This window comes from Dermacentor andersoni, chromosome 9, assembly GCF_023375885.2.
Source record: "Dermacentor andersoni chromosome 9, qqDerAnde1_hic_scaffold, whole genome shotgun sequence".
NCBI classification, from domain to species: Eukaryota; Metazoa; Arthropoda; class Arachnida; order Ixodida; family Ixodidae; genus Dermacentor; species Dermacentor andersoni.
Genome location: NC_092822.1, coordinates 25,536,161 through 25,562,367, shown reverse-complemented (window position 1 = coordinate 25,562,367; position 26,207 = coordinate 25,536,161). Strand labels below are relative to the sequence as shown.

Sequence of the window (26,207 nt, the reverse complement as noted above, 5' to 3'; positions counted from 1 at the left end):
CAACTTCTACAGCTATCGTATTGGAATGGCGGACTGACCAATAAGTGATAAGTGCAAGTGTGAAGAGACCATCAGTCATCTTCTGTGCCACTGTTCTCGCTTTGACAACCAATGTCAGACTCTCCAGTGCGCCTTGAATAGACTGGATGACAGGCCATTTACAGAAGCAATAATCTTGGAAGCCTGGCCTTACAGTTCATTAGCCCAGAAAGCACTTCAAGCGTTTCTTCACTACCTAAAGGCAACAGACTTGAGTACCCGTCTATAGACATCCTACAACTAACTTAGTGCATGTGAAAGTGCGGTATAGACTCAAATGTTTTCTCTCTCTATTTCACTCCCCATTCCCCTCCCCATGTGTTGGGTAGCAAACTGGACTCAATCTGCTTAACCTCCCTGCCTTTCCTTCTTCCCTTCTCTCTCTCTCTCAAAAGTAACAACTACAAGAAAGTTCACAACATGCGGAGGCATCTATTGAACTCTGTGTGCATGCTTCTTTCCGCTTTTCAAACGCCAGTTACTAAGCCTGCCATACAGCTGTTCTTGCTGTATATTGGAGCCACACTCATTCCAGGTTTACAGTGACAGCTTAATTATGAAACTCTCGTACCTCTGTGAATGAGCAGAGAAAGATATTGAATGAGTGCCAAACACCAGTCTGTCCTTTTGCTTCGTATTGACATCCGGCAAGTAGCTTCCTTTGAATCATCATACCATGTGGGTGAAGTGATGCACTGAACAAAACAAAGCGGAAATAACACAAGGAAACGTGACAATCGCTGCTGATCAAGTCTCCAACTAACCCAACTTTCCATGTTACTGACCTTCTTAGGGTACAAGCTTCGGCGGTATTGCGTATAGCATGCGAATGCACCTTTTTCGCTTTTATGTCCCTTTTCCTACATTCGCGCGCTGCACAATACCACAGTTACGTGCAGCCCTTCCTTTGAACCCGTGACTGCTGGCCAAGATGTACAACATGCATTGAGGGACGTTCTGCAATATTTCCACAACATTGAACATGTCTCTGCCGTTAGCAGTGCTGCAAGATTGTGCAATCCAGCATCCCTCTAATCTGTCCTAATCACCTCTTTCCACGCCTTTTCTCCCTGTGCATAGCAGCAGGCTACAGCACACTAGCTCAGGCTAAGGCTGACCTCTGTATTTTTATAAATAAAGTATCTGACTCAGTGCAACACAAATGGTTCACTATGATTTCCGACTGTCTCTGATAGCTATGGATACTTACCTAACCGTGCCCTTAAGCAATTTTGCATTAGCTAACATTGTATAAATAGTATTTTAACCTACTGCACATTTTATTGTTTTTTGTTGATCGTTAATACCCACTCCCCTCTGTAATGCTCTTGGTCCCAAGGATATACTACTAAATAAGTCGATAGATCCCACAATCGAGGCGTGTGCTCAAAGACCAAGAAAGGACACGCCAATTTATCCATATTTGGTCTTTGTTTTATTTTGAGCAGTCAATACATATCACATATATTGATTTTTTTTAATATAGATTTATGTAATAGCGTAAAGCAGACAGGAGAGAAGACTGGTTGATGAGGAAGCTGAAGATTTCTAATCAATCGAATCTACAACAGGGGAAAGAAAATGAATTGAGAAAGAAAAGACAGAAGTGAAATCAATAGAGTGACCTCGGCACTGAGGAAAAAGACACAACTGGATCAGAAAGAAAAAGAATTGTTTCACTGAGGAGTGAAACAAACTTGTGATGACAAGCACAACTTGACGCATTCGGCAGAAACCTATGGTATTTCATTACGCACACAATGCAGCTATGTGTATAACACACTAATTATAATAATTAACATTCAATATATATATTTACATGTGAGATAGCCAGTCCATACAATCAGACCTCACGAAAGAATTTACACTAAATTCAGAGACAAATGATCTTTGTAGATAACAGTGGCTTCTAAGACTTGTAAGAACTCAACACAGAACAACAATACCAGACACCTTTTCATTTTCAATGTTTGATGTTTTTGCACATATTACAGAAGATAAATAACATGTAAACAAGTTCTTCAATGTGACAAGGAACATACAAAAGAACAAAACAGACCAGGAAGAACAGACACGAAAAGGAACAGTGACGGAATACCCCTCAGTAAACAAGGACTGTAGAGTAAAATTTAAGGCAGCACAAATTTCAACGCATCAAAATTAGATCACCGGATTCACTAAGTTGGCAGTTCTGAAGAACTGGTGGAAACTGAATAAAGACAGGAGAGTTTTCATTAGGCGACGGCGTCACGTTTAGCGGTGACATTTGGTCCGGTACTCTATAATTCTAATGAAACCCCGTGACGGAATTCTTTCCTTGGTTTTAGGAGTGTATGCAAGAATGTTTGCAAGAAATACTGATTGGGAGACCATTGTGAATGAGCGTATAATTAAATTAACCCAGCTTACATACAACGAGAAATGCGTTGGGTCACGCAGTCACTAGTTATTTATAACAAAGCTTTCTTTGGAGTCCATTAATGAACAAACTTTCAAGCAAGGCAGTATATTATGTCCCAAGGTCAGAAATGGCTACCAGGGCCGTTCAATATTAAAATGGTGGCCAGATTTCCCACGACAGTGTGAAATCATCGAAGCCACACTTCTTAAAAAACTACGGAACTCCAAGTTATGCGATGGGTTTTAGAAGATTATATGTTATGTATATATATCTGAACACTACGTCAACAAACTCGAAGCTCTCGCTCTGGGTCTTCTCTTTCCGAGGAGGGAATTATATTTATGTGCTACCAACAAAGTTTATATGCGTGTATATATTGAACAACAACACCTTGGGCATACTGGTTACTTATTTAGGCGTGTGTCCGTCTTTGGGAAGCAACAGCGCGTCACAAAGAAAAACAACACACAACCATTACCCGGGAAACACTAAACACTCTAGCAACACTGTCGGCACTGGGTAAACACTGCCGATAACACTGCAACAATGTTTAGACGCTACCCCGGGCTTCGACAGCAATGCCAAGGTGTTGCGGCGTCTTGTCAGGCAGCACTCTCTTATGCTAGCCTGCTGAGAAAGCGCTTTTTTTTTTAAAGAGCTGACTTGTAAAAGAAAGAAAAAAAGAAAGAGCATGCTGAGGACGTTGAGGAATGGGGCTAGGAGGAAAATGTTTTCTATAGACACAGTACGCTGACAAAGGGCTGATGAGGAAAGTAAATGCCTGCTCAGAAAGGAATAGATACAAAAGAAGTGCGTGCCCTTTAGAAAGATGAAACAGCTATGCTGTCGAGTATTTCGTTTTTTTCTTTCCACGGCTTCATCTGGTCTGAAACCAGTGGTAGGTAAGAAAAACTATGCCTGTTAGTGATGGGGTAAGGTGAAATGACGACAGTGGGAAACCTGCGACATAATACGAAACACAACAACAAGCGTGAAGAGTCGAAGACCATGGACATCAACAAAAATGCACACCTACGCTCGTTTGCTTGGTGCGTGAAATCTTGAAAAGCCTGAACGTGAGCAGAAGTGAAGGAAAGAAAGAAAATAATAAAAATATGCAGAACATTGACAGCACGTAGATGATATCAGACTAGAAGTTGTTGCTGCTGGATCGGGGAGGCGTCGTTTGGCATTGGGAGATGGGGGCAATGGGGCGGGGGCGGTTGGTATTGACGTCAAGGCCGTTTATTCATCTTCTGTCGAGGCTTGCAACTGAACGCGCGCGTGTGTTGCGCAACTTGGCACGTCTCCGTCGTGTGCGGGGCCCCTTCGCGCATGCTCGCACGCTGCGTACTCCTGTCTTGTCTCTTCCATTCCCGCGCCTTTCATCATTGGCTGTCTCTTGTTTTGATCGCGCCGTCTCTGTTGTTTTTGCCGTTGTCGTCGTCGTCGTAATTTCCGACCGCATCGTTCGTCTGCGCTGTGTCATCATCAGAGGCGTGGAACTCAAAAACACAACTCCTGTCTTGCCCAAAAAAGGCCTCGGCAGTCACTCAGAACTGTCCGTCTTTCGTTAAACACCAATAATATCTAGGTTTCGTTCCTTGCGATAAACAAGATCTCTCAATACAGCGGCACGGAAAATAAATAAAGTGAGTAAAGGTATGAAACCTAAACGCAAAGCCCAGCGAAAAAAAAAAAAAAGAACAACAACAACAAAAAACGATAAAACGGCAGTGCTGAAGACAGGGTTCATCTACTGAACCTGCAGAGAGCCAAGCCCTTTTGTGCTTGTTGACTTCGAACTATCACGACAGCTGGGAGGGACACGTTCCCTCTAGGCTACAGGTGTTGCGATGTACATCTGGCAGTGACAGTCTGGTGTGCGTTCAGCACCCATTCCCCAAACGCATCGCTTTTCTCTCTCGTGGGCTCATTGACCCACGATGAGAAAAAACAAACGCACTATGTCCAAAAGCAGTTGGCCAGTACTAAGCATGAAAACAATAAGAACATTGCTTTTAGCAGACAGCTGACTGAACAAACACAAATCGAGAAAAAAAACAGGTATAAAGAAAAAAAATCTACACAATCGGTCGGCGATGTGAAGTGAAACATGACGCGCAATAATGTACAACTTAATGTAACTAACTATCTTACACCATTTACAGCACAGGCCGTCCTTTCTGAAGGTTCGAAAAGACACCGCGGCATAAAAAAATGAGCCCACCGAATGATACTGCTCTGGTTCACAATCCCGGCTGCTCCGGGTTTTCGTGGTATTGCTCAATCAGAGGCATTATACATAGCAAGGCACCCCAAACAAGTGTCAGGCTTTGCCAAGGTAACTTTCCAAATTGAATCTGAAGTTCAAGTCGCAGTAAAAGTAGTGATTAACCACTACAACGTTGCATTATCTGCTACAATTTTTCGTTTTCAGACCTAACTTTTATAGAGAGTCTGTTTCCAGCCTATGTGAATTTCATCAGCTGCCCTGAATCAGACAGAATCGTCTGTTTCCAAACTAAGGATGCAGACATGCTCTGTACTTAGCACGATAGCTCCATCGTTAAGACTGCCAGATGAGCACGGCATTCTTCCAGCAACGCTCTTTCTTTTTTGTTCTCTCATCTCCCGATACATGCAATGTTTCGCCGTGAAAACGGGAGCTTTCAGACTGCTCACACTTGCGGGGCAATGGACGAACATCCGAAAAACACATGTGCGCACACATTTCGAACATTACCAGAACGTGCACGTCATGAGGCAGAATGCACCGACGCTCTCTGCGTTTGGTCACAGCTGATCTCTCTGCCTTCCAAGGTTCCTCGGTTGCCCTCTCTTTTATCTCGAGAACGGAAACGAAGCGATGCAACCGGTACTAAAACGAGGCGTGGGAACAAAAAAATCTCATTCGGTGCCAAGCTCGGGATGACCAGAAGAAGCAAAGGTGAGCGCACGCCATCGCGGCGAACGGCTGGACAGGGAAAGAAGTGACTGTGCTCGGCCTTCTTTCAATCCGGGCTCTCTATCTTCCCGGCGACTTCCTCAATCTTGACCGCATGCCCGTTGCTGGTGAGCTGGCCGTTCGTGGCGTTGGCGAGGATCGGCGCCGCCGCCGCCGGGCTATTACTCACAGCCAGCAGGCTTTCGACTGCTCGGTACAGGAATAGGAAGTCGTCCTGGGTGAAGAAGAGAAATGAAAAAAAAAAAAAAACAATTTTATTTATTTATTAAGCTTAACATAATGCAGCCCCAAAGGATTATATTAAGAGTGGAGAGCACAGAATACAAAGATTGCAAAGACGAAAACAAGATACGATGCAAAATCAGTTGCAGAACCACGCTGATACGGTCCTCTTTCGTATGTTTTCCCGGGTATGACGTTGCTAAAGCCTGGTCAAAAGGTTCATAGACATTGTATCAGAATCCTCGTTGACATGTCGTTGTTCCTGTGTAATACGTTGCGACTTTGGTGCATAAATACAAGAAAATATTAAATGTACCATCTTTGATGTAAACAATGTAACAAAAAATCGTCGGCACTAGACGGACCGTGGGAACTTCCGGCCACCCCCAAAATGTGCTTTTGACACGCCATGGTCATGGCGGAAAACATTTAGAATTTCGGACACCGTACGGCGCGCTGCTCGATATTAGGACTTCACCTGCATGACCACGTGCCAATCTGGCCAAAGAAATGAGAAATAAAATAGCTATACCTTGGTTTTAATACGTCGTTGGCTCTTCCTTGAAACCGAAACTAGCAAAGCCTAGACAATACAGCAGTCGCCGAACACACCAAAATTGCAGGAAAAGCCAAGCAGCTAAACGAGGAAGGAATGCATAAGCTGCATTTGGTGTTTGTTGTGCGAGCTCAGTGTTTGCTCCGTTATTAGTTCACGCGTTAAACAGCGACATGATCCCGGGGAACTCCTTCGAGCAGTTTCAGGAGGCGCCAATTCCAAACCCGATGTCAGCACCGACAAGTGCGCTGATTTCGCGAAGAAAACGCCGGGCTATGACTGCTGCAAGAAACCCGCAATCGCACCGCTATCGCAACTCAGTCAAATTTGGTTATGTTGCCAGAGGATCAACAGTCGGGGGCCTGCATTGACGGCACTTTTGTGTATCTGTAGCGACAACATGAAAATGGTCGAAATATGGACTACACAGGCCATAGGCATGCAGCAATGTGTTGAGAAACTTGGGTCATATTCTCGGAGGATCACTTTCGAAGCACTGGATGCGTCAAATATCAGGCCCGCTGTGGCTTAGTAAAAGTTTTCAAAAGTAGCTAAGTTCAGCCTTTGGCTCTTTTAGAATATGACGTACTACATCTCTTTCGATAAAAATTTTATTAGGCCCAAGCGGACTTTGTCCAAATCCATCATGTCACAGTGAGCTACCAAGGATACTTCGAGGCGGCGTTCGCCACTCGTCTTTCACTTTTGAGGCTTTATTTTCTTTTCCGTTACCAAGGCTCTCTTTCACAACAGTGCCTTCTTTGGCATTGTACAAGCATGGCTTACACAACTTCATGCACCTCGCATTTTATGTTGAACCAGGCATGAAAATGCACCCTGTGAAAACGTGTCCAACTTGGTCGCATGCTCTATGCCTGCAAATGGTCAATAAACAACGACAGCGTTCTTCGCAAACACCAATTAATGGTTTGCTTGCACCCATTGCACAGCATGTGGAGGATATGCAATTACCTTTTTATTTTAATTTTTTCTTGTGGGGGGGGGGGGGGGTATACCGAGCTTTTTCTCCCTGTGACGGTGGACTTTTTGGCATTGTAGAAGTGTACTAATACAGAAACTGAAGTTATTTTCTCACTTTAGTGCCTCTTTAACGTCTCGAAGCGCAAAAGGATTACGAGGGCCACCACAGTGGAAAGCTCCTGATTAATTTTGACCAGCTGGGGTTGTCTAACAAGGACCTAAATCTAAGTACATCAGCATTTTTCAATATTGCATTCCCATAGAAATGCGGCGGCTGCAGGGTTCCCGGAAATTGAACCCATGACACAAGCTGGTCATGGGTTCAACAAAGCAAGCATTCAACAATGCAAGCGTTTTCCCATGCAGCTGGTTTCTTCAGCGCACTGTCGAAAGTGTGACAGGAAGGGCTTCTTGAGACTGCGTACCTGAGATTTCCATATTCCAGGCCTCCTCATGTGATACAGCTTCGCGTACAGGTACACATCCACGCATTTTTCGCTCTCAAGCTGCTTGTAGAGCGATGAGAGGCAGCAAAAGGTGGCTGCCTCCGTACCTCCACACCTGCACGCACAGCCAGACAAAAGACAGCGATGAATGCACCCATTCGTTCATTCATTCATAACACTTGAAAGAATGAAAGGAAAGGCATCCAATTCATTCGTTCAAAATTTTCACCATTCACCAACCCTATCTTATGATAAGAGATGGTGTATATTTGTCCCCTTTATGTGTATTGCCTTGACTTTCCTCACCAACAGGCAATAATTATTGAACTTTCACTATATCTTAAGCACTAAACATTTGAACACACCTGACACCAACACCTGTGCCCTGTGGCCCAATATTTTGCACGTACAGAGGTGTTTGAGTGAATACCTACCAATAATGACTGGAAACCTCCATCGCACTGATTTATCATGTTACAGAATGGCACGTTTTTTCTCCTAGTGTGTTTGAATGTCTTTTTTCCTTTTAACCACACTGCTCGGGCTTGCACAAGGTCTGCCATATTTTATATATAAGATGCCTGCTTCACCTCTGCCGCGGGTTGGCCCGGCATTGCACTATCTCTGGGATCGGCAGTTCACATGCCAGCGCCTCCCGAACTCTCTTCGTTGTTGTCGTCGGCGATCCTGCAGCTTACTGGCCACTACAGATTCAAAGAGCAGTTTTTCTTTCCAGCTTAAACAGCCAATGTGGAACTATCTGACAGTGGCACTTATACTATTAAAATAACGAAGGGCTCTGTCCAAAGAAATATGTGACCACCAGCAGGGGACAACCAGCAGACTGAACTAAAAAAAAGAATCGAATTAGTTATAGATGAATTATGAGGAATCCACTGTCTTTGAAAATGAAAAAAGAAGAAAAAGAGATCACACAAGCAGCTTTGATGGGATAAGATGACCAGTCGGGCTAGTTGGTTAAAGTTGGTACTGAACAGATCTTGAAGCGCATCGTCACACAGAAAAAAGGCAACATAAGAGCGCTGTAACAAAAGCGCTGTCCTGTCTGCCTTTTATGTTACTTTTTGAGTGCATGCCGGTGCACTTCGAGGTCTGTTCAGTATGAACTTTGGTGGACTTCATGTGCAGGTAAAGGACCACAGCTAAGTCAGAGATTGCTAACTCCAAGAAGCAATGGAGCTGTCATTACAGTGGCTATTCGGGCATGTGAAAAATTGAGAAAAGAAGTCCTGCCTCCAATCACATCTTATTTTTGCTGATCTGTTAATACGTTGACATTTCTTAGCCGAACATTTAAATGCTGACGGAGTTATAGTGGCTAACGTTAAGGGTGCGCAAATAGTAACACTCAAGACGGAACAGAATAAGAATCGAATGATGCCAGAAGCAAGCCAAATCAAGTAATTTTGGAATAGCTCTCAAATAAAGAGCTGGTGTTCTCATCATTAACATAAAACAATCTTTACATCCTATTACATTCACAATGTTAGCAAGTTATTGTCATTACATTGCAAATTATGGAGCACTGCTTACTAAAAGCACAAACGGAGCATTAAGAGCAAACAAGCAGTTTATCTGCCTACTCTGGACTCGCTGGTGAGTGAAAATGGTGGCCGTTAAGCCGGAGAAGTCTGGCTTCCTGGGCAAAGCGGCGTACTCCACTATGTAACTTTTCATGTTTTGTGTCAACTTTGGAGATGAAATCTGTTGCACTTCTTACTCCAATTTTATGCTTCATTGGACACAGTTAGCGATTTAAAATATTTGAAATCTAGCTGAAACATATTCATATTTATGGACAGTGACTATTCGATCTGAGGACTGAATCGAAAAGTTCAGTAAAGCTCTTGTTCGGGCTTGCTGGCCCATTCTTGAACACATATAACAGGGCAGCATGAAAAAGCAAGGAACGAGAAAGGCCTGTCCTGTGTACGTACCTTTCCTTGTTCCTGTTTTTTCGTGCTGCCCTGTTCGTTGTTCACGAATAGGGCAGTATTCGATTCCTTATTCTTTCCTATGTTCCCACATCCCTGCTAATGTGCTTCGTTATAAGCCTGAGAAGCTGTTGGCTTTTCCAGTCCCTTCAGTACCAAAAGATGGATGTTTGGCCTTCGTGGAGGACACAAGCTTTTAAAAAAAGGCAAGAACACAGCAATGTACACGCACTTGTCTACGATGACGACGGGACCGTTGAGGTCCTCGGCGTGTCGTGCGGCCACCGTGCGGATCAGGTCAAACAGGGTGGCCATGGGGGTGCAAGCCTGGGGCCAGCCCGGGCACTGGATCACACGGCAGGACAGCTCGTAGTCGTCTTGCGTCGACTGCAAGATGAAGTCCCGGCTCACCAAGCCTGGGCCCCCGCTCGGCTTCTCGTCGGCCGGAACCGTGTCCGTCGACGCCGTCGTGGCCGTCTCGTCGCTCGTGGGCTTCACCTTAAAGCTCCCATAGTCCTGCTCCTCGTCTGTGTCGGGCCAGAACTGCGGGTACTCCTGACATTTCGAAAGGGAGAGAATGACGCAGAAATTAATTTATTTCACTACACATTTCTCATGGGCTCCTGTTGGGAGTGTCGTGTGAAGGGAGGACGGTACACTGATATTGCAAAAATGTAGAGCACATGAATGGCAAGCAAACAAAAACAAAGAAACCGTCATTCTACAAACGCTAAATGCAATAAGTAGAACACTTCTTTTACTTACTATACAAATTGTCATTGTACAAGAATAAGTTATTATACAATAGTTAAAAAGATATGCAATTACCTTGGTACTAGCAATCGCTAAACAGCATAATCGGAGGTTAATATTACGTTTCTGAGGCAACATGATCACAGATGTTAGTAGTGCTGTCAGGGAGATCATTCCAGTAACTAATTACACGTGGCACCACTGACATATTGAATTCTTTGATTCGGACGAAAGGACATGCAACGCTCTGTTCGTTCTGCCGTCAGCATGTTACTCTTGTTAAAAAGAAGAAGCCCAGTGGGGGGCAGATCATGGCAAGCTCAGTATGAGGTCTGTCAGACGACATTCAGCCACATCACGTGCGATACATAGCATTTGCCCTTATTTGTAAACACTCTTGTCTGAAGCCCACTGAGTTTCATATGTGCCTCCAAGATCTGTAATCGTGAAAAAGTTCAAATGCGATAGCAAGTTTCACATAATGTTTGCATTGGTTTATGTTGTCTTATATGAAGCCTCTTGTATGTCTCATGTCTAAACATACACACACAAAAAAGTGGAAAGGGCGCTAAAGTGTTCACTGAAATCTCAAAGGCAACAAAAGTTATTTGCCAAATGCATGCTAGATGGTACTACAATACCGCACCGCAGTAAACACAGGGGCTTCGTCTCAAGGTGTGTGGTTTCTGCACCTTGGGTTTATCAATGGTAACTTGTGAAAAAGAGACCCTAACTTGTTATTGTGAGTCCTTCCAGTCATTTTTGTTCAAAGAGCCTGCAGTATTTTCAACACAGAAGGAGAGAAAGCAGCCTGGATTAAGAGAACAAAATAAGCTGATGATATTCTGGCTGTTATTTAGTTGGAAATGTCACACATTGACTAATTGAATGGCAGTGCTCAACATACCAAAACAACACCTAGGAAATGAGTCGCCATCCTCGAGGGTTCTGGATGAATTTTGACTGTCTGAACTTCTTAAAATGCACACACAAATCCAAATATGCCAGCATTCCTGCATTTTATTAAACTGTGGCAGGTGGTGGAATGTTAACCTCACTGTTTAGCAGAAGCTAAACATGATGATGCCATGGCCATGATGCCATGGCCACCAAACCACTAAGGCAGATGATGCGCACAGAAGGGAGCTGTCGGCTCACAAGGCATAGCGACAATAACAGAAGTGGAAGAGAAATGTACGAGAAAGGTGATGTTGCCACAGGACATGATTAACAGGAAAGCATCGTTCCTCATCTTTTGCTGCACTGAATCTGAACAATGATAGTTTGCATACGATGCGCAGGGTCACTCACCTTTTCGTCGACGACCGAGAGGACCACGACTGTCTGCGAGTTGTGGTCCCAGACCATCTGCCAGAAGTCGGCCATGGTCGTCATTAGTGGATGCTGCGTTACTATGTACTCCCGCAACCTGTTGTAACCCTGCAATTTCCACAACAGTGAGAAAAAAAAGAAAAGAAACACAAATCTTAGACTAACTCCGGCAAGCACAGGAGGCAGTGAAAAATGCACAACTGCTTGACCGTGCAAATCGGCAACTACTTAGCCCTCATGTCCTGGGTCAAGGTTCAATCAACAAGAACTGCAGCTGGATCAATAACCCTGGGGTTATTGACCAGGGTTATAACCCTGGTCGTGCAATTCGTTAGCATAAATTACAATTCGCTGGTTGGTGCAACTAAATTTACGCTACTGCAAAAACAAAGGCACCAGCGTCACTGCCTCTACAGAGCAGAGCATGAAAGTTTATGGCTTGTTTCATTTGCACTACATGGTAGAAAACATCAATGTCTCCATGGAAGCTCGTTAGGACAAGAAAAAAAAAAAAGAACTATGCTGGTTCACACACATACCAGACAACTTGCATGTTCCCAGGCTACACACTAGTTTCTCGACATTCCTTGCCTCGATAATTTCACGTGCGCTTACATCTTACATAACTGCAAATTTTAGTGTTTGCTCGAGGCAAGGCTTCACAAGAACAAAAAGCGTTGCTGGAATCCAAAGAAACGTGACAGGAACGCAGGCGTACTTGTAGGAAAGTGGCGTTGATGTAGTCCGAGCCATCCGTGCCCGGCTTTGGGGTGATGTGCACCCGGTGCGACTCGATGGGAATCAAGTTGAGTGACCGGTTCTTGGCCTTGTTACAGGGCTTCACAGCTGACACCACATTGAAATCTTTCGCCTTGAACACAGTCACCAGCTGCGCACACGAACGACAGAAACGGCCACGTCAAACTGTGTACAAATGCTCACAAGTAAAACAAGAAAATCTATTGCAGTATACTTGCGTTAATCTGATCCTGACCGCAGGCCCGGGGCTTGCAACCATACATTTCTAGGGGACCAAACTTTCGTTACTTCAATCTTGAAATTAGCCTTGGCCGCACAATTAGAACTTGGCTGGCCATCACACAAGTGCCCGACCCCAGTAGTCGCCTCAGTGGTGACTCCAATAGTGGCAGCATCCGCCTTGGCAGCACTTAGGGTACGGCGAGGGCGTGAACACACGCCATCTCGCATTGAAAACGCCTGTTTTCGGCGTTTCCCAAGACAATTTTAATGTGAGAAGGGTGGCTGACAATGAATTATTACAGTATTTACCTAGTTGTAACGCATGCCTTTCTTTCCATGAACATTCGTCTGAAAAATGGCTTGGGCGTTGCAATTCAACACAAAACTAAAGCTGCTTTCGCAACAGCCTACCGTCAGAGCCAGCCTGGCTAACGTCATCGCCACTGCCATTACAAGGTCCCGACCATAGATGCCGACAGAATGAGTTCTTGCATAGCATAGAGACGGATAGCATGACGACAAAGACATGCTGCCCTCGGTCTGAATATGACAGTGCATTCAAATTATAGGTTATTTTACATGTAAGGATAGCAGCAACATGTTTTGCCACATGTTCTTGATATTCTGGAGAATTGTGTGTGGCACAGTATCAGCTAGCGAAGTGGTTAGTCTAGGTGTGGGCCACCACACCATTTGCGATTGTTGCGGAACCGTTTGATAAATGCAGAATATCAAACGCGCTATGAACCGTACAGAGGGCATGTTGTGGTTCTTCATAGAGGGCTATAATGTACTACGTACCTCCTGAGACTTATAACGATAGACGGTAGGTATAAATAAACTATTCTGTGAAGGTAAGGTCACTGGCTTAGACTTTTTCCTAATGCCGAAATCAGAAGCATGCAATGTTTATCTTGTTACAAAAATGTAGTGCGTGTTTGACTTCTACTACATTAGCATTATGCTTCGAACCCATAAAAGTGAGTGCCTGTTATTCAGGGATGTGTTAGAACCTGAGCAAGTACTGCCAAATGAATGGGCAGTGCGTTTTGGTGTTTTTTCTGCCTCCTGTTTAATTTGACCCACCAGATAACTGAGCCGGTGTTGTCGGTCCTGTCTGGGCCAAATTAACTCAACTCAACTATATAAAGCAAAGGAACAATAAAAAAAATGTTTATGCTGTAAAGGCAAACTGCACTTCTGGATTACCAGAGATATCAATCTTAAAGGGGTAATGACCAGACATTTCTGGCTTACTTTCTTGCACTGAAAGGTCCAAATCCTCTAAATCCTAGGATAGACACTGGCAACCGTCAGAGCACGCTAAATAATTTGAGCCCGGCCCAGGCCTGAGGGCATCAATCTTGGGCCCAACCCTGGCTTGTAAAAAACATTCTACCTGGTGTGGCCCAGGCGTTCAGGCCAGCCTGAGCCCATGCAGTGCTCTAGTTTCTTGGGCAATGCAATTTCTTGGGAATGGGCGATGCCCGTGGCTGCTCACCGCATGCTAAATGTCAGACGTGACGCGCTGGGACTTACATAGCAGACGCACGCATTGTCTGCTAAGGTGCTAGTATTTAAATGCTGCTAATAAGTAAATTAGACAATTATCAGCCCCGTACATCTACAAGATTGCTTCGACAGTATATACTAATACTCCTCTATAACATTTTTTAGCCAAACTTTTAGCCAAATTTCGGCGCAGTTGGCCTCTGATGTGGACGTAAAATCCAACTTCTCGGCCGCTGCCAGAGCTTGCAGCTGGTACGTACCTTGAACTGCTTCTCTAGGAGTGACCAGGACTTGTCAATATTGTCCCCGCTCCCTGTGTTTCCAACCTGAGCTGTCTGCAAGCTCTGCACGTAGCGAGACAGCTGTGAGACCCCAGCCTGCGCGTGGGAAGGGACAGAAGCACAACTCCGTTAGCTGTGCAAGGCAGTCAGTTCCACATCATAAATGTTTATCGTAAGACACAGGGCTCAAGAAAATTTAAGTACTAAGTGTTTAGGGACGCTCAGTCACAGGTAATTGTGGAGTCAACACTATAACAAGCACCACTCTGGATGTTGCGAGAAAAAATAAAAAGCTGACAGCAGACTAGTTGGTTAACATAACGGCAAATGATTATATTATATATCGTCATATTATGCAAAGTTACACAAAACAATCTTTCCTGCACACATGTGTAAATAGAGATGTCAGTTATGCCTAACTCTTACGTACAGAGGTGGTGCCTTGTAACATACGCACTTTAATATCATATTTGTGTGCATTACTCACAAGCTTCACCGTGAATAAATCAGAAGGACACATCGTCCACTGCAATGCCAGCTGGAAAAAAAATGACAATATTGCTACACCACAATGGCAGTGCCATGTGTCACCATTATGGCAAAACATGACGCCATGTGGTGTGTGGACGGAAAGGCGACACCACCATATTGATGTTCGGTGTACTCATCAATCCTGCAATAGTTTAACTAGCAGCTCTCGAAGGTGATAATGATATGAGCATGCATTCTGAAGGTGCGACAGCCCATGCTACAAGGTTGTACTTTTCTGGCGCACCTTAACCTTGAAATAGCTTTACAGGTTAAGCGGCTAACACTAACTGCTACTTACTAAGATGATGATGATGATTTCCAATGGCATCACCATCGAAACAGGGGAGGGACAAATCACCAAGCATGCTTGAGCTAATTAGATTTCACTTAGTCTATTGCAATCTAGCATTCTGCCTATCTCAACTTTATGTTCTTTTCATTTACAGCCTTTATCTCTAGATGTTAAATTTCCCGTGCCCGTAACAAACCTCACTCCATCCTTTTCTTGCTTTTTTTTTTTCTGTCAATGCTCTAAAACGTCTCTTGCTTATCTCGACAACTGACCAGTTAGCGCTCCAATCATCCTTGAATTACAGCCCTTCTGGAAGGGTGGACGTTCCCTACAGTCCTGGCTGGGCAAACAGAGCTTCCGCGCCCTCCAGCGACTCCCAAGCTGAACACTCAAAGGACCCAACTGGCCAACCAAGGCACCTGCTGCGAGCACCGGTCCCTCACCTCCGTGTCTCCACTCTCGATGGCCTCGAGCAGAGCGTCGTGGATGAACACGTACTGCTCCTCGGTCTGGACGAGGTAGTTTCGCTGCTGGCGGATGTGCCGCAGGAAGCCGTAGACGTTGACGCTCTGCCGATGCCGCATCTGCTTGAGCATGGCATCCAGAACGATGTAGGTGCCCGTCCTTCCTACACCAGCACTGCAGTGCACGATCATGGGTCCTGCAGTGGGAGGGTTGGCAGCAGAAGACTTGGCCACAAAGCTGAGGACTGGCAGAGGATGGTCTGGTACCCCATGGTCTGGCCAGTTGGTGTAGTGATACTGGTACACCGTCCGCTCAGACGCCTGCTTCTGCAAGGGTTGGAGGCGGTCAGTCGGTCAAGTGGACTGGCGTTGGAGGAAACGGCACCTTTCAACTGCAGCTTTGTAAGCCTTGGCAAACTTTACACTGCTCTCTTCTGCATGCCTCAAAGAATCATTTCATGTTTGTGGGAGCTGACAAAAGAAATCTTTCATGTCACCGTTGCTGGGCTTCCAAGCATAATAGACGCGAGGTACCGTGTAGTAAACGCAGCATCAACGCCAAAAAGCACTTTTGCTGCAGTGAGGACTGCATTGCTTCTAACCTTTTAGAACATGCCAAGCAAGGTGTGTTTGCTCAGTTCATGCCACAACTCCCACATTTTCAACTCAGCTGTGACGAATAAGAACAGGCATGCCAGGCAGATGAGGATAAGGCTGCATGTTTAATCTGATAGTGGGAGCACAGAGGTGGGAGGAAATGCGTGCGCTCACCTTCTTCACTTTGATGTTCTTGATCGCAAAGGTTCGGACGGTGTATGTTGCCATGACAACCTCCTGGACCAGCTTCACTTGGATTATGCCATAGGTCTCAGTACCTTCCTTTGGCCAGTACATATCACACTTACGCTGCAATGCAAACACGAAAACAAGATATGCCTAAGTTTTATGCCTCAATAGACTCGTGACATACAAAACAGTGCAACAAGCTGGGAATCTGTTTGAGGAATGGAACCATAAGTAATTCTTCTCACAGGTGACGTAGCTCAGTGAATGAATTCACTCTCAAAAACGATAGACAACAGAATACCCGTTGTTCTTTAACACTTAAGCGACACTAATAGGTGAATCGTCAGCAGAAAGTAGTGACCAATATTTTTTGTAAATAAACCAGATAACTGCAAGAACAATAGGTTCCAAACATCTTACCTGTTAATTAAGTGCACTGCAGGTGTACAGAAAGCACAGGAATTATTTTCATCCAAGTAAAACTGAACTAATAGGAGATTACGATGAGAAAAGCACAATTTAGTTACACAACCACTGCAGCAGTCAGTTTCGCAACAGACTCTAGTCAGCAACTTGAACATGTTAAGCACAACAAACATTACACGGCTGTCAGCAGACTGAAACATATAGAGTTGGCTAGACAGATTTGTTGTTTTACAGGCACGGCTAAATGACCGATCAATGGTATAACTCAACGGCTCGCATGCTTTTGGAGCGCAATTCTGAACAATTCGATTAAAAGTAATTAGCACTCGTTAAGCCTACTCTGTACTGGTCTCACTTAGACCAAGTGTATATGAACAATATTATGGCCAGCACGCATTTAACTGGCAAAGCTTTAATGAGCCAGAAAAGCTTTAATGGTCATATATTCAACACAAACCACTCAAGCTTCGAGGGAGCCAGGACTTGTCTGGATTGTCATAAGGTAATGATTAAGTCATGATTAATCATCAATCAACATAACCCGAATGGATACTTTACGTGAAAGAGGAGTGAAGGAAAAGCAAGTTTCATAATATCCTGCTCATCCAGAAGCACAAATGAGATATAGCTGCTAATGTGTGACTGGACCAATGGCGCCATCTGGCAGGAATGCTTTTCGAACACATAGCAGCAAATCTAAGCAAATTTTAATCTCTCGTGCCTCACAGTTGTTAGCTTGCCAACTGCGCTGCTTTGTTTCGGGAAGCCAAAAAAGATTGAATTAATACTACTAAACTGATGATGCAGATAATTCCCAGAAGCCGCCATTATTTGTGTGGTAAACACTAGATGGGAAATTGATCTGCATCGCAACTGTGAACCAATCCGACATACCACAGCGAGTTGCGTCCCTATGACTTATGCATTCTGCCTAACAGTCATGCTTTGAAACACACCCCAGAGGAAACCTCAGCTAATGGGATAACGTCATCAAACTGCCCCTAATCAGCAGTTTTGCTAAAAGACGGTAGAATGTGTCCCCTTTGGCAGTAATTTGCAAATAAGCCCTGTTGTGTAAATTGCTGAGCTCAATCAAGGTGTTGCAAAGAAAATTACTATTAACATTAACCCACACTCATCCAAATTTAAATGCACATTTGACTCGGTTTTAAAGATTTAAACGGCATATTCGAATAGTTGGCCCATTTCCAACTCTCTTAACCTGCCCAACCTGACATCATCTCAATATTTGTCCAGTAATTACCCCGCATTGCCTACTGCACTTCTGGTTCACTTAATTAATCCAATCTCCTAGGCCTAGATCATACCGTATAGACTCGTGAGGGCCACACACGTGCAAAACCCGCACCCCCAAATTGGCAGCCAAAAATTTGGAGAGAAAAAAAAATTCCAGCGGAGAAGCAATTGCGTTCGGTGCCCCGATGCCGCGCGCGTGCATCTGTGAATTTTCGTGCTCTGCATACTTCCACACGCTGCTAATAGATGGCGAGAGCGGGGGTGTGCACAAGATCCGGGGCGTGCACAAGTCGCCGGCTGGGCTGGCACCATCTTGACCATAAGGTTCGGTCCCGCGTAAGGGCCACAGCTCGTCAGAATTGAAAACAGAGCGGATCTTACACGAGTCTATACAGTATATCGTTCCTCGATCAGTGTCCCCATAGTTGCCATTACGTTTAATCAGTCTAGATATCAAATTGTTTCAGCATGCACTGCTAGTGATATTGCTTAGATATTTATGCTGCATATTCAATTTGCGTATTGCATATTTGCATATTCAATGCTATCTTTATTGGGCGCTGCGTCTCTTTACGTGTAGTATAATGCACTAAGCTAAAGCTTTCAGGCTGTTAGCAGACACTAACGTAAAAAAGCAAACAAACAAAACGTCAATTGATTTCAATTTTAAAGTAATTCTTTCTTCACATTTTTCTGGATTACCACTAGATATTGCACTATATGCAAGAAATTTTAGTGTGTTTCACGAAAAAAAAGGAAAGAGAAACCACTTAGCTAACGTGATGAGTAAAGTTACTGTGGTATTAGTTGGCTTGCAAACCACGACAGAGAGCACGAAGGACAGAAGAGACTAAAGAGATGACAAGGCACACCGACAGATGATTAGGTCACACTTTTTCCTCTCGGTTAGTCAAGTGCAACGGATGTTAATCTGGAGTAAAACATGCGAATGAACCAGGCGAAAGAGCGAGCAAACTAATAGCTGCCACACGTAGAATACGGGAACAGTGACAAGAGAAACACGGAGTCTTTAAGAGTCAAAGAGTATAGACAGCACCACACATAGAAGGAGCCTTTAGGGAATCAAGAGTATAGAGAGAGCCACGCAATCCTTCGCATGCAATACTCACAAGATCATCCAACTCTGCCGAAACGCTACGAGCGCGCTGTTTTGCGTGTCCCCGACCGAAAACGAAAAAGAGACATGAGGAGGAAAAAAAAAGAGAGAGAGAAAAAAAGGAAAGAAACGCCACAAAACAGATCAAACAAGAAAAGAAGAGAAAAGAGGGAAGACCAGACAAAACAATAAAAAACTTAGTATGTATGCAAGAAATGCCATGAGTAAAGGAAGATGCTTTAGGTGTTCTCATTCATGATGTCATGTTCCGTTATGTTTCATGACAAAACGCACTAATTTATCTACATGTCCGAAGATTGTGTCCTTCTGTCTGCTTGTCATGAGCGCAGGTCCCCCATCTCAACGTAAGTGCTATACATGTTCTTCTCTGTGGAAAAGGTATGGAGCCACAACTTGCCAAATATTTGGGATACAGTGCGACATACTATTTTATTTAGAACCTTTATTTAAGACTACAAGACTCTGTATTAGCATGCCGTACCTTGCGTGGCATGAGCAAGGTTCTGTGTTATTATTTTCTTATCACTAGTATAAGAGTTCAACATTGCATCTGTCATTGCATCACTCATACATCTGAAATGAAATCAAAGTTATGTGTGTGCGCTACATAGAATTATAACAATGATGAAGGCCTTTTAGCTGTATATGCTGTTAGTGCCGAGAATGTCCTCAAGAAGTCGTTCTATACCTTTCATCATGTTTGTGTGCTGAATTACTTTGAACATGCATCACACAATAAGGACTAAAGAGAATAAGGCGAAACTACGTAACAGTTAAGGTCTGGCCTGGCTTATATAATGTCTTCATTTAAACGCAGCATAGAGACCAGGAGAGGACATAACACGCATGGAACTCTTCCTCCCCCACACCTGGCCACAACCAAATATACAAAGAAGACTAAAACTTAGTTACTTGCTGTCACTGTTTATTCATCCTTATGAAAAGAATGACAACTACATTGTTCTTGAAATGCATTGAATCGACAGAAAACGCCAACGTTAACACAAATTCTGGAAACGGCGAGTTTGTCTGCTCATCTTACATCAATGGAGTGCTGCTTGCTTATTGAACATATCAGACTAATCAGGCTATCAACTAAGACCATCAGTTGAGCTACACGTGGTTATCTACTGCAAGCAGTGCATCTATGCAAGTCATCAGTAACCTTCTTTCCTTAAGCCATACTTTAGCCTTTTTAAATGCAAGCTTTTTCTAATGAAGTTCAGTTGTTAGTGCAGCATTGTCCTTGCCCACTTCATGCTTCTTTGTCTCTGTTTCTAGACTAATACCTGTAGGATAATGAACAACTAACCCAGCTTCAAGTTCTTTTGGCGTGTTTTCAGTATTCCAAGGAGGAAAACACAATTTACAATTTCCTTGTCGCTACAACTCCAGTGATATGCGACTGGCAGGTGCAAAGAAGTGTGCCCTTCAAGGAGCAGCGTAAGAAAGAAAGTGAGGGACAGTGCGCTCACCCGTCCTCTTTCTACCAGGTTGGTGATCATGATGATGATGCAGACCCTCTGCTCCCAGATCATGCGCCAATAGTCGTCAAAAGTCGAGGGCAGGGGGCCCTGGGTGCCTATGTAGGCCCTAGGTTTGTTGTAACCCTGTTTGCCAAAAGGGACGACAAAAGGGAGAAGGACGGATCAGTGTCGCTGGTCACAGTTACTATCTGATAACAGTCACATCAGTCATACTATTCCCAAAGTACCTTCTAATAAGACAGTGATAACAGAGACAGGCAAGGGCAAGGAGTAACATAGTTAGCACTACTTGTTGCTCAGTCATAAGAAACAGACATTTAAAAGCACTTAAAAATTTCCTTGTGTCGCAGACCATTTCCATGCACTCTCCACCACCACCCCCCCTTTTGCTTTGGTGTCAAGTTTATTGTATTTCGTAGGATATAACTTCTGAAACGTCCAAAGATATGCAAGATAATGAAACATATGGGGGAGGGGAAGAGATGAGAAGAGTGTTAGGTCACCACTGGCCTGACCAGCATTCAAAACTTTTTTAAAACATTACAGCTTTCATACTGCTATACTCTACTGAAATTTCACTGCATACTTAAAGGGCAGGAACACTAATATACAAACGAAAGGTGTCGATATATAATAATGTAGAAGCTGAAACCTGTGGTGCGAGTGCTCTGCTTTCCAGCAAGTACTCACATCAATGTAGTTAGCGTTGATGTAGTCAGCTGATTTCTTCTGGCCAGGGGTAGGCTTCAATATAACACGTGTGTGGTCATCTGCAAACATTAGGTGACAAAAGTGAACACACAAACACACAACAACAACCATCATTAGCTATATTATTGGTCAGCAAGGCTTTCGAATCACAGCAACGTTCTGCAGACCTGTAGACGACTTGCCCTTTGCGACTTACGCTCTGCGTCGTTTTGAGTTGAAGAACATTAGCTATAATAGAGCGCAAAACAAAACGAAGTGAGCTATGTGCGAAACACTCCACAAGAACAAAGAACAAATGCTCTTGGTGAGCTAATTACAGTGTAAACATCCTATAGCAATGCTAGGTATAACGGTATATCACTTCGGCGATCAGCTACCTCAGCGACTTTAGCAACACTGTGCAAAAGCATACTACATGCAATGAGTGATGCAATTATTGTAGCGTGTTGGATATAACCATGAAATTCTTTCCCTAGAAAAGCCATCATCTGGGAAAGTGGAGCGCTACAGATAAAATGACATAGGAAAATACTGATAAGGCAATAATGCCGATACGATCGTGCATCATCACAGATGGCAAGATGAGCGGGCTCTGTGAGCTGGCGCACAATTTTATGCATTTCTAAGAGCTGTCCACAGCAATTCTTGGAGTGCCCAGATGCTACAATGCTATTTCCAGGCCATACTTCATGCAGAATGATGTAGAGTTAAAGACGTTGACAGAGCTTCACTTCGACACACAACTTGATTTTAGCTTCCTGAATGCTAAAACTGAGATTTCATCTTTTCGATGTCCCTTTTCTACTAAGTGGCTTCTTCGAAAGTGGTCCCACAGGTTTGTGCAGGTAATCATAGAATACAGCTAGCTTAAAACGTGCACATTTTTGATGCAGCATATTTGTCAAGGTACGACGAACAAAAAGAAGCCCTGCCCTTACATGAGCATAGAGGCATTTTGAGAAGGCAGTTTTAATCTCACTCCAAATATGATGATTGCTCGCTCTTTAAGAACAGAACTCTATAGATAAATGAATGATAACTGGTTATCATTGCACACGTCTAGAGTGAGCTTAATTGCTATAAAGTGAGTGGTTATCATTCTATCTGAATTGCTGTAATGACAGGGTTTCTTCGTTTCATGACGGTCTTTATAAGTGGACTGTGCTGTAGCACCAAGATGCATTGTGACCACCGTCAGCAACACCATCCGCGGAATCCGTTCTGCTGGCCTGCTGCCAACGAGCAGCCTCATTCAAATGTGCTCTTATCTTGTAGACAGGTTGTCGGATAGCAGAACCTTTGCACTACGATAGTGAAGTTCCTCAGCTGAAAAGGGCTTGCAAGCTATTTGCTGCGAGATAACGTCGGCGCAAATGCGGAAGACTCGAGGCACAGAAACCTGCAAAGACGTACATGCCACGATGTTGACATATCGGTTCTTCCCCTTGTTCTCTGCCATCTGAGAATAGTCTGAAGACAGATCCAAATCCGTAGCCTGCTGGAGAGACTGTAATGGGACAGGAAAATAAAGGAGATATTTTAAGCTGAACATCACTACCCCCATCACAATTCAATTAAAAAGCTTATCTCAAATGAATTCCGATGTTTCTGCTGGAAGAACACCCAAGTACAGTGGAAAGGTAAACATGAAAAGCATGCCATAGTTAATGCCAACAGCTCTGGCAGCTCTATAAAACTTCATAAAAAGAAGATTTCTTAGATAATGTTTGAGCCGCACAGAAGCTATTTGGGCTCTGGGTATGTTCTGCTGATGTAAGGCATAACATGGTAACTGCTTCCTGGGAAACGTCCAATCCAATCGTCACTGCCAACTTACTGTTTCTAGTATCCACTAGTTTTCGTGCCTCTTTTCCAAGCAAGTCACTGTACTGTGACGGATCAATAATCAACCCATCATGTTCGTGTTAAAATGATCAATGATAACTCATAAAAAGAGGCAGCTTAATAAACGGTCAACTGAGGCAATCCTGTCAGTTCAGATAAGGCTTAAAGCAGCTCTGCCTGTACTAGTAGAACTTTCCAGTGCAGTAAACATTTAGCTTGGTGATAAATGGTCTTTTCCTTGTGTTATTCTTCTGATCTAATTCAGTTCTTCTGCTTTAATTGAGCAAAAGGGGACTAATATGAAGCACCATGCATATGTATAAGCATAGCCTGCAGGCCTTCAAGTTACATCTTGGCTGTAATCGATGGCACAGTAGTAACTAACCCAACTAACCTAATGTTTCCTTTTACAGTGGACCATACCAAGCATATCTCGCACTTTAAGTTGTGAACAGATATGCGCTTACGACTGTTGTGGTTTTGTATTCTGACTTACTATTCCAGAACTAGAGTTTCAGAACCTCTGGGTTCCTTTTTCTGTTGTCCTTGCAGTTTTCTACGCAAGAATTTGCATGCCACACCTTAAACCTGAAATCGTGCACGAGTGCCTTCTCAAACTTTGATGATTTTCTCTTGTAATATGGTAAAACTTGAACTTATGTGTAGTTCAAACACCTTGCATTACCTGGAGCTTTAACACTGCTAATGTCACAGTGTACAGTGAGCTTGTATTAGTGTCGTTAACCCACCCTGTAATGATCTGGTGGCCTGCAGTATTTGGAATTAAATAAAGAAATCAAATTGCAGGGTTTAACATCTTAAAGCAGCACATTAAACAATCAGTGATGCGATATTGAGGGGCTGTGGGTTCATTTAAACCCCGTGAGGTTTCCTAATGTGTGCCCAAACCTAAGCGCATGAGCATTTTCGCATTTGGCTCCCATCAGAATGCGGCCACTGGGGCCTGGAAATTGAACCCGCAACCTCCTCGGACTTTGGGGCAAATAAATAAGTAAAATAAGCACATGCAAAGAAGGACACACAAACAACGCACCTCGTACTCCCTCGAGAACCCGATATCTCCATCGGCATGAAGGTCAGCCACGTGTTTCGCCCATTGGCTCACGTGCACAGAAGCATACTCCGAGTCGTCTGCAATGAGCAATGCAGGAACATGCTCTCATGTACAAAACAGGTGGTGTTCATCGTATGAACACCATGACGAAAAAATATTCAAGGCCACCCCCCCCTCCCCCGAACCTGTAGCAAAAGCACAAGACATGACTACAAGGCTGAAGACAACAACATGTTTTTCAACAGTCGTCTGAAATCTGTTAATTTTTTTTTTTTCTAAGAGTGAGGCAGTGAAAGCGGGCTAGCCTTTATTTACCACAGCATAGCCTCTGTCCACAAATGAATACCCCGCACACCAAGCCACAACTATGCTCTAAGAACTTTGCCTAGAACCCCACCTCCACCTCTTTCTGTAGATGCGACTGTGCTCACAACAAAAAAAATTAAACACCGAACTAACGCTCTGTGTGAACTCATGGCATACACTTATGCTGTGATGCATTCTGCTGCCGACAACACAATTATCCAAGTAATACACCCTGGCTTGACTGTGATGGTGACTTCACAGTCAGCATGTGACTGTGAAGTAATGCACCATGGCCTGACGAAAGCTTGCGGTCATGTGTATAGCATGTGCTATACTTTAGAATGATAGCAACAGCAGACCTTTTAGCCCTATCAATTGAATTCAAGTTTATTAACAACACATACAAAAGTCCTGCTGGAGGCCTCCCTGGTAAGAAAGCTGCACGAGTACAGCTTGGCGGGGGCTAGTATCCAGCATTAACAAACTATCTAGAATGTGCTGTCCATGATATTGATAATGGATTTAAACTACATACACATATCTGCACACTAACAGAGATATGCTATATGCCTATACACATATATAACTATACATACGTATTCATTGATACTTACACATACACACAGATGTATACATCTACTACCCAAGTGCCCTAAGGGGCTCATAATAAGAGGCCCACATATTGCACAAGATTATCAGTGCAATTACAAAATGGCGTGCGACATTATACAGCTCTGACCATCAACAGTTAAATATTATTATAGTACTTATAATGGATGATGCTAAGTAGATGACACTATGCCTGTGTTACTAAATGCATTTTGCTTTTGGCCACCTGTTATAAGCAGTTTTACTGGCAACCTAATTGGTGAACAGGCATGCGGTACTTAGACAGAGCAGTATGTAACTGCTGGACGTATCCAAGTATATAAAGCATCAAGTGAATTGAGCTGTCAATACCAGACAAGGAAAAGCGCATGTCAAACGCCAAAGCTGTGGCACTCACCAAAGGTTTCAGAAAGTTGCGGCGAAGCTCTGTTTCCTGGAGGGTCGTCCAAGTAATAGTAAGCGGCCTGAAAATACTTTCTGCAACGAGAGACAGAGTGCAAGGGTTACTGGACTTGCTGTACGCACGAGATGCTAAATCAGACGCCCCCCCCCCCCCCCCCCCTACCCTTTTCTTTCTGTAAATGGTACCACCAAAATTGAAGTCCTAATTAATGTGCGAATACACATTTGCACATGACAGAGGAATAAGGTTGACTTCATCCAACAGTCAAATCTTCAACGCTGCCAACTTCCAAGCATTATGTGAATCACTTGAAGCACTGACCAATTGAAGCCTCAGCTCGGAGCCAACGTTCAAACAAAGAGACTTAACTGTGTCGACATCTGTTTGCTAAAGTGTAACCAGTCTCTTTCTACATATTGTCTAAGATAAATAAATTCCTCAAATCTCTGG

The 26,207-nt window shown here is 43.8% G+C and overlaps 1 protein-coding gene across 3 annotated transcripts in view; it reads right to left on the bottom strand.

Moving 5' to 3' along the window:
- Window positions 1–1,451: 1,451 nt before the first annotated feature.
- Ptp99A (Protein tyrosine phosphatase 99A) overlaps window positions 1,452–26,207 on the bottom strand; it is a 226,905-nt gene continuing 202,149 nt past the window's right edge. For all 3 annotated transcript variants that reach the window (XM_055068666.2, XM_055068668.2, XM_055068667.2), the window contains 13 exons: window positions 25,752–25,831; window positions 24,419–24,516; window positions 22,933–23,026; window positions 21,499–21,578; window positions 20,797–20,931; window positions 16,486–16,620; window positions 15,694–16,041; window positions 14,407–14,523; window positions 12,372–12,542; window positions 11,633–11,761; window positions 9,801–10,123; window positions 7,593–7,728; window positions 1,452–5,622 (listed from right to left, as the gene is read on the bottom strand). In XM_055068666.2, coding sequence (XP_054924641.1) covers window positions 5,455–5,622; window positions 7,593–7,728; window positions 9,801–10,123; window positions 11,633–11,761; window positions 12,372–12,542; window positions 14,407–14,523; window positions 15,694–16,041; window positions 16,486–16,620; window positions 20,797–20,931; window positions 21,499–21,578; window positions 22,933–23,026; window positions 24,419–24,516; window positions 25,752–25,831 — 2,014 coding nt within the window. In that variant the 3' untranslated portion in view covers window positions 1,452–5,454. The remainder of the gene's footprint in view (window positions 5,623–7,592; window positions 7,729–9,800; window positions 10,124–11,632; window positions 11,762–12,371; window positions 12,543–14,406; window positions 14,524–15,693; window positions 16,042–16,485; window positions 16,621–20,796; window positions 20,932–21,498; window positions 21,579–22,932; window positions 23,027–24,418; window positions 24,517–25,751; window positions 25,832–26,207) is intronic.